Genomic DNA, 9,523 nt, shown 5'->3' on the forward strand with positions numbered 1-9,523 from the left:
GAAAATCTTCATTCTCCTCTACTCCTATTATCCGTAGGTTTGGTGTTCTCATTGTGTCCTGTATTTCCTGGATGTTCTGAGTTAGGATCTTTTTGCGTTTTGCATTTTCTTTGATTATTGTGCCCATATTCTATATGGAATCATCTTCACCTGAGATTCTCTCTTACATTTCTTGTATTCTGTTGCTGATGCTCGCATCTATGGTTCCTGATTTCTTTCTTAGGGTTTCTGTCTTTAGAGTTGTCTCACTTTGGATTTATTATTATTATTATTATTATTGTTTCTACTTCCCTTTTTAGGTCCTAGATGGTTTTGTTCAATCCTTCTCCTGTTTGGTTGTATTTTCCTGTAATTCTTTAGGGACATCTACCTCTTTAGTAGTGTTCTCCTGTATTTCTTTAAATGAGTTATTTATGCCTTTCTTAAAGTCTTCTACCAGCATTATGAGATATGATTTTAAATCCGTCTTGTTTTTCGGGTGTGTTGGGGTATCCAGGACTGGCTGAGGTGGGAGTGCTGGGTTCTAATGATGGTGAGTGGTCTTGGTTTCTGTTAATAAGATTCTTTTATTTTATTATTATTATTTTTTAAGATATTTTCTTTATATACATTTCAAATCCTATCCCAAAAGTTTCCTATACCCTCCCTCTGCCCTGCTCCCCTACCCATCCACTCCCCCTTCTTGGCCCTGGCATTCCCCCGTATTGGGGCATAAAAAGTTTGCAATACCAAGGGTCCTCTCTTCCCAGTGATGGATTTTTATGTTTCCCTTTCGACATATGGTAGTCTCTGGCGTTAGTTGTTATAGTTGTCTTTGGTTGGAGCTTGTTCCTCCTGTGATTCTGTTAGCCTCTGTCAGCAGTCCTGGGCGTCCAGCTCTCTCCTGAGTCTTAGTGGTAAGAGTACTCCTTGCAGGCAAGCTCTCCTCTTGCAGGGAAGGTGCACAGAGGTCTTGCGTTCAGACCTGTCTCCTGGCTGAAGATGAAGGCTCGAAACAGGGCCTGTCCCAGAAGATGTGTTGCCTCTGCAATCTGCATGCTCACCTGCACAGACTGGTCTCCGAGGAACCTGGGACACAAAATGTCTCTTTTACTTGCTCTGGCAGTTAGAATCCTCTCAGGCAGCCACCTCTCCTATGGTGGGGAAAGGTGCCTGGATGTCTGGAGCCCAAAATGGGATCTGTCCCAGAAGGTGTGTCACTTCTGCAATCCACTCGCTCACCTTCTGCAGTCTGAGAATCCACAAACTGATCTGTGCAGACTGGTCTCCGAGGGACCCAGGACACAAGATGTCTCCCTCACCTGCTCCAGCAGTCAGAGCCCTACCACGTGGACACCTCTCCTCTGTCTGGGAAGGTGCCCAGATGTCTAGAGCCTGAAGCGGGGTCTATCTCAGAAGCTGTGTTGTTTCTGCCTGTCCCTCAAGCTGTGTTGCTTCTGTAGTCTGCACTCTCACCTGCGCAGACTGGTCTCTGAGGGACCTGGGACACAAGATGGCTCCCTCACCTCCCAAATTTATCTTTCTATATGGAAGTTTCCTGGTATATTCTTAGAACATCGTAGTCGGATTAGATTATGAATTACTACTTCTTTGGAGATTTTCTCAAGGTTATATAATTAATTTTTGACTTGCAGGTTCACTTTTTGATGCAATATAGTAAATACTGACTATTGTTTTGTATAAATAGAATTTTAACAGAATAGATTTTTTATTTATTTATTTATTTATTTATTTTGGAGACAGCCTTGGCTGTCCTGGAACTCACTCTGTAGACCAGGCTGGACTCAAACTCAGAAATTTGTCTGCCTCTGCCTCTCAAGTGCTGGGTTAAATTTCTCCCAGCAAAAATTAATAGGCATATAGATTTCTTTTGAATTTTCTTTTAAAATTAACTCATTCTATAAGTCTTTATTACATGCTTAATGTTTAGCAGCTCTTTTCCAGTATGCACTGTGTGTAGTTGAGTGGGCTGGTGAGATGGCATAGTGGTTAAGAGCACTGACTGCTCTTCTGAAGGTCCTGAGTTCAAATCCTAGCAACCACATGGTGGCTTGCAACTATCCATAATGAGATCTGACTCCCTCTTCTAGAGTATCTGAAGACAGCTACAGTGTACTTACAGATAAATAAAATCTTTAAAAAAAAAAGTATTAAAAAATCCAATCTATGCTATCCCTGGCAAGGCAAGGTCTTGTTCTCATCTTTGGTGAACTCTCTGACCAGGTGCTCTAAAATCACACCACCCGACTTGCTAATTTCCCACTGGCGGGTCACCACCATGCCAGCCCCACGTTCCCACAGCCTTTTAGGATGCACTTCTTCCAAACATATGCTTTGCCACCCTACCTTTCTCTCTGGAACCCAGTTGAGCCACTGTGTAAAGAAAAACACCACACTAACATAGTTGGGAATCAATGGTAACTCAATCACTAGGTGAAACATCTAACATACTAGTTATAAGCCATTCTAAGTTACATTCTCCAGTAGTGGATCCAAACAGATCCACCACCTGAAATGGGGTCTCCACCTCCATGCTTCTGTCCTCCAGTCCACTATATTTTCCTCTTCCTGTAAGTCCCACTGACTTGCGCAGTGATTGGTCTTTTTATTCATTAGAATTCATTCACTTGAAGTCCTGAGTACATGATTCACACCTTGTCCCAGGCAACTCCTCTTGGGGAAGGTGAGTTAGCCTCAAAATACAAATAGCACCAGGGCTGTCCAGAACAGAGTACATCAGAATAGAGAAGATGGTTGTCTTCATGGAGCTTACTATAACACAGGCTCTCAATTCAGGCTGCATGCTAGAACTGGTCTTCTAAATGGAGTGGTTTGACCACTTGTAACTCTTTATCTTGGTTGGAGCCTGGCAAGATTTCCTCCATCTATGTTTGTATGTCAGTTGGTCTTGTCATTAAGCTTGGGAAACCTTCCTTCAAGTTGTTGGTTAGAGGAATACAAGCGCCTCCTGAAACAATATAGGCTTTTGCCACTTTCCCTTGCTTACCTTCTGGAACTTGGAGGTCAGACTCTATTTCTGTGCATACTGTTAAAGCTACTAGATACTAGAGCTCCAGCAGTTTTCCTCATGATGGACAAGGTGGGAAAAGGAGAGTGCTAACAATTACAAATATGTACACTATGATGTGTGTGCCATTGCCATATCAGGCCACACTTGCAATACCAGTAATACAGGCCCCACTTACTGGAGCATGAAAGATGATATAAAGAAGAAGTCATGACAGCAGCTGTTATTTATATGAATGTTGTGACTCTATTTACCATCTTGGCAAGTACCCCAGTGGTATTGAGTGTTGGTATATGTACTAGTTTTCTGTATTGCAATGACAATGGCTTAAAATGCTCATATCAAACTGTAGAGATGACTTTTTTTTTTTTTTTATGAACTTGTACTGAACCTGGGGCTCTGCATTTAAGACGATTCCCACTGAGCTATCTCCCCACCCTCAAGTTTTTTTCCTTAAGTACATGTTTCACTGTGCTTCCAAGCCAGGTTTGAGCTGTCTGTAGCCAAGTCCTTGAACTTGCAGCCTTCTTACTTTAGCCTCCAGAGTGACTGTGACTATAGGCCCCTGCCATCAGCTCTTGAGATTAGTGGATGCCTTTATCTTCTCAATTGATGGAAGCTATCTGCATCTATGACTTGTGACCCTCCTCTGCTTTCAAAATGAAGAGTTCCATACATGTCAGTGTTTATAACTCAGACCTCCTAAGCCCTTTTAAGTATCCTCATGATTGTGACATGATTTTCCCTATCCATCACTAAAATATTAGGGCAGCAGGAGGCCTGTGATTGGACAGGGATAAGGAAGGCAGAGCTAAGAGTTACAGACACAGAGAGCATCTGGGGGGAGAAGGAGAAGGCCAAGATGGAGGTGGACATGAACCAGTGTGGCTTTAACCAGCCACAGGTAGTTATGATATCATAAGGTTAGAGTATTCTTTTATCGTTATCAGTTACTTCTGAAATTGTTGTATTGGCATCTTGTAAATTGAGAATTTATTGCTACATCCATCTGATTGGTTAATTATAAGTTTCAAGAGTTTTGATTTACTTGGTTACTGGAATATGGATCGCTTTGCACAAAGCAACTTTTTACCTATAAGGTAAAATTTTAACTAAGGACTTGCATGTAAGTCATTCTCTTGGATGTTTCTAGCAAACCTCAGAATGCTTTATGTTTCTCCTGAGACTCAAATGTTACAAATTGTCTGACTTTTCATACCCATAAAAATCAGAAATTTAGAACCTTGTCTGGGTTTTCTGTATTTTTACTTTTTTTTTTTTATTGTTATGGTCATATACAATGATTCTCTTTTAAATACAGAACATAGAAAATATAAATGCATAAAGTAACATTTTTATGTTTATACTAACTTGGAGACTGATTTTTTTTTTTTTAGTTCATGCTTTGCATTGGCTCTAATTTTATTTGATTTATAATGATTCAAGATGACGTCTCTGTTCTTCCCATACAATACTGCACACTCCAAAGTTGTTCTTTCCTAAGTACTCAAAATCAAATATGTGTAGTTAGGAATATGTGAGTCTGTGTTCAGATGAGTCAATGCTGATCATGTGGTGGTGTTAGAGGGGAAACGTACTGTATATTGACTAACCTGAATAATTTCTAATGATAGAATTGGGAACTTAGAAGAAAAACGTACAAAGATACAAAATCTATTTAATAAAAATAAAGTAAAAAATTATATCTCTTTTCAATTAGTATGGAGATTAAAACTACCTTCCCTTCTGTATGTCTCTATGTGTGTATCTTTGTGTCTGTGAATGGGTATGTTTAAGTGTGTGGGTGTTTGTGTATGTGTGTAGAAAGGGAGGGAGAAAAGGATACTAGATTATAAAATTAGCTTGGTAAGCTAAATATTGTTATATTTATTTTACCAGTTAGATAAATAATTTTATAATAAGGTAATTTTTATAATAGTGAATACTTTATGTATCTGTAAACACAGCCACATATATAATCAAGCTTCCTCTTCCTAAGTAAAATACGGAAAAGCGTATATTTATTTCTGTAATCTTAGAAAAATTATCCCTTAGCTGTATAAAATATTTGGATGCCTTTTTCCTATTATCTCCAAGAACAGGAAAGTATTAAGTTTGATTGTGAAGTAAGAGACTTGATGAAGGTCTGGCTGGATGAAAGGCTGTGAGAATGAATTATGCTCCTTGGAAGGTTAGGTCATTGGAGTTTTGTCATGTACATTATTCTGACAGATGATTATTTTTCTCCTGTCAGAGCAGGAAGTTAAACATAGCCCTCCCATTTCATGTGCGATCTGTGTTTACTTAGGTGCCCAGAGGATTGCCTTACTTTGCTGTCAACTTTGGCCTTCAAGGAGGTTTTGCCCACATCATTGAAGATCAGTACAGATTCCCTCATTACTTTGGAAAGGTAAACTCACAGATTTGATAAAACCTCGGGGTATAGCGTTAATACTGCTTTGTGAAAGAAAATTAAAAGTTTGATACTAGAAATTGATAAGTTCTTCCCTATATAAGTTGGGGGGGGGTATGAATTAGGAAGTAACAATAAAGATAAACCAGAATACAGAATATTTATGATAGAGCCAGAGACATCATTGTGGAACCAAACATTTTTGGCAGTGTGCTAAGTAACTATAATATTTTCCTTTGGATTCAGGCAGCTTTGTCCTGAAAAAGTGATGACAATTGTTAACATTTATTAAGGGCTTATAATATGCCTGTCTACTGTCCTAAGCAGTCATGTAGTCACAGTAACTCTGCTGTCTAGATTGTACAGATAGGAAAAATCTAAACTATAGAAACGTTGTGTAACTTGCCTAGGGTTATGTGCTGAGTGACAGAACCAGATACCACAAGTTATGGCTAGTGCAGAAAATACTTTTTTCTTCGTTTATAGTTAAACTACAATCTAGAAAAAAAGAATGACAAATTTCACACAGGTAGGTTCTGGATATATATGAAAGTCCCAGTCATTTGATTGCCATTACTTTCTTTCAGGGAGGAAAAACAAAAAGCAAAAACAAACAAAAATGCCTTCCTAAGAGTATATTCCTTAAATTAGAGGACTTTTTACTAAGTATCTATAATTTCATGTCAGGTACTAGAATGAAATTAATTTACCATTTGAAATTGGCAAAATGAATTTGGGCCTAGTTCAGGCCTTCTCTCATACTATTCTTTTGTGCCGGTGCCTCTGGAGAGGAGCATCAATAATCTTTGCTAAGAGTTCCCAATTACCTACCCTGCTTTCTCTTCTACTCCACTGTCATCTGCATGAGATCATCTTCTACAATAAATAGAATGTCCTGAGAGGAAGCACAGATCCAGAACTTACTCTGCTAACATCTTTAATGAGTAACCAGATTCCAAAGTCATATGCATCTTTGAATTATTGCTTATAAATTCTAACATAACCCATTCTTATCTTGAACTTACCACATAGCTGAAGATGTTTTTGAGCTGCCTTCATATCCTGAGTGTTGAGTTTCCAGGAGTGTACCACTAAGCCTATTCTCATATGGTCTTGCAGATCAGGCACATAGTCTACCACTCTATGAAGTAGCATCTCCAGCCCTTGTTTTTTGCTTTTTTGTTTGTTTGTTTGTTTCTGCAGAGGTAACCAACCAACCAAAACAAAAACTTTTTTTTCACTTCTGTGAAAAAATCCTATTATTCACTAGAGGTTTCTAAATGTTCTTTAGCTCTGGATTCATTGTTTTAAATTTTTGCTTCAGAGAAAAGGATATCACTAACCCATTGTTTTGTTTTTAAATTTTCTTTGGGAGAATTGCCTCCTCTTTAAATATCAATCATGTATTGTGGTTTATTTGATACATTTGATATTAAGAATGAATGGTTGGTTTCCCTATGTCTCAGAGCATGTTTTTTAGGAAATACTTGGATCCTTCTTTGACCTGCCGCCCAAGCAGTGGCTCAGACAACAAGAGGAGAGTTAAGAAATGGACTCTTTCAAAATAAGGGAATGAAAACCAATCTTGCACATGCAGTCAGTAGTCTAGAGATGGTTTCACACAGACACATAAACTACCCTTTCGCAGACTCTGCTGTTTAGATGGATTGATGCCAGGAACCACTAAATCTGAATTTGTCCTGTTTCTTCTGAGGACATTCACAGAGTGTATTCTTACCAACAGGTGGTGCCCTTTTCTGACTTACCCAGTCATTTATTGTTTTTTGGTTGGTTGGTATTAAGTGCCTTAAAAATCTGCTTTGCTAGTTCTCCTTTACCAATGTACAGATGGCACTTTACTCTGGTTCTTACCACATTCTCTTATGAGCTTGCCATTGAAATATTAGTTATTACTTAACAAATATTAGTTAACAAAAATTAAATTTCACTTTCTTCTTCCCTTTTGCTACTAATTTTATACATATACTAATGAACAACCAAGTTGACCAATTGCTTCTCAGAGGACACTACAAAGACTCACAGAGTTTGCAGCTAAGATTGAAAATAAGGTTTATTTTGTTTGAAACTAATATGAAATATTTGTACATTGTCACAAAGAACTACTTAATATTATATTTAATAGCATGATAAATAAGTAGGTCTACTTTTATTGCATTGTATATATATGTATATATTCATAGTTTTCTTTCTCTTTAAAAGGAAATCATTGGTGGTATGCTGGATCTAGAACCTAGACTATGGAGGAAGGGGATCCGAGAAAGCTTTGAGGACCAGAGGAAGAAATCATTACAGTTTGCTCAGTGGTGGAAACCATATGATGTCACCAAAAGTAAAAGCTCTTAAGTGTAGGTTATGTTTCATTTTCTATGCTGAACCCATTCAGTTTATGTCTATTATATTTACAAACAACTGTGCCTTGGGCTCTAGGGAAAGCAGCAGCAGCAGCATCTGGCCACTCTAGTCACTGACACCCATATTAGGTCAAGCTGTTTTCTTCCTCATGGTTCCTGGAAACATGGTTTGGGTGACTGTGGAGTAAGAGCAACTGTATCAATATTATGGGCTCACATTTCATTCTGTGTCTACTACATGTACCAAATTACTCAGTTACTCTAGAGACGGACTTGCTTCTAGAGGTCTAGCAAGGCTACCGAGGAAAGTGGGTCTGCTTCCAGGTAGAATGTGCCACCTAGCTTCTTTTGTGCTTTTTAAACAAGACTGGATGTATTCAGTACTAATTGAAGTTTATTTTCATAGTTTCATGGAAGAGTTTCTTTACTAGTAGTATATAGTACCACTATGTATTATCTTGGTTTAGAGAAAAGGATTAAAGAATTAAATGATAAGGAAAATATTCATAAATACAAACTTGTTTGTTCTAGACCTTGAAATAGTCTGAATTTTGTTAACCATAAAAACAGTTGTTCTAAATAACACAATTTTCAGTTGTTTGTAGTTCATGTAAATCTAAAGTCTGTAGCCAAATCATTGTATTGGGATTGTAATGCCTCAAATATTAAAGTAAATGTCCAGGAGATGTTCTGTTGTTCCAACTTGATTAAAGGTACTTAAGTTTTACTGTTCTCAATATTTGATCTTGAGAAAAGCTTGGTTTTATAAAATATGAATTGTATTCTTTTTAAACATGCTTTTAAAAAACCAAATGTTTTGTTAATGCCTAGATAAAGGGTGCCACAGACTAACTCATTATATGTTTATTTTAATGTCAGGTTGTAAATGTTTCCATGTATGTTGTTTGTATGTTACAAAGGCAACTGCTCTTTTTTCAAATTTCACAAATGTGTTGAAGCTTAATAGTTTTAATTTTCAATACTTATAAAATACATCTAAATGTGTGTGTATATATAGTAAAACAGGTGTGATGGCTATTATAGTCTTTTCAACTACTGGCTTTGCCACAGTCTTATATTCATTTTTATAATTAGTGAGTTAAAACATTTGATTATAGAGTGCTATGTTATGTTGATAGTTAAAAAATTATAAATACTCCTGCCTCAAAGTATACTGAATCTGTAGCATTTCTGTCCCACCTGAACTGCTTTTGTCCTGGCTCTAGTTACTTGTTGATGCGCACTCAATTTCTCAAAACTTCTATTATTTGTAATAGTAGCGATTATCTTTTATTTTATGGCTGGGGCTTTTTTAAAAAAGAAAATTAAATTTATTATTTTTTAACTTACTCTCTTTATATCCTGCTCACTGCCCCCTCCTGCCACCCCCTCCCACAATCCTTCCCTCATCTTCCTCCTTTCTCCTCTGAGCATATGGTGTTCCACCTGGGCAAACCCCCACCCCAATACTTCAAGTCTCTTTGAGGCTAGGCACTTCCTCTCCCACTGAGGCCAGACAAGGCAGCCCAGCTAGAAAAACAGATCCCACATACAGACAACAGCTTTAGAGATTGACTGGGGCTTTTGATGATTTGACTTTATGACTTTACTTTCCTTGGCTAAAGTGGTTTAAATATCTGGAGAAGATTGAAGTTGTTTGTTGAGGATTCTGTTCTTTATACTGTAGATATTGGCTTTGGAATATTCTGT

At 37.7% G+C, this 9,523-nt stretch overlaps 1 protein-coding gene across 1 annotated transcript in view; it reads left to right on the forward strand.

Annotated features, from left to right (window-relative positions):
- Cwf19l2 (CWF19 like cell cycle control factor 2) overlaps nucleotides 1-9,132 on the forward strand; it is a 73,723-nt gene extending 64,591 nt beyond the window's left edge. The window contains exons 17-18 of the mRNA XM_021171789.2: nucleotides 5,337-5,438; nucleotides 7,662-9,132. Of these exons, the coding sequence (XP_021027448.1) occupies nucleotides 5,337-5,438; nucleotides 7,662-7,805 (246 nt within the window). The 3' untranslated portion in view covers nucleotides 7,806-9,132. The remainder of the gene's footprint in view (nucleotides 1-5,336; nucleotides 5,439-7,661) is intronic.
- Nucleotides 9,133-9,523: the final 391 nt, after the last annotated feature.

The sequence above is a fragment of the Mus caroli genome, chromosome 9, assembly GCF_900094665.2.
Source record: "Mus caroli chromosome 9, CAROLI_EIJ_v1.1, whole genome shotgun sequence".
NCBI lineage: Eukaryota > Metazoa > Chordata > Mammalia > Rodentia > Muridae > Mus > Mus caroli.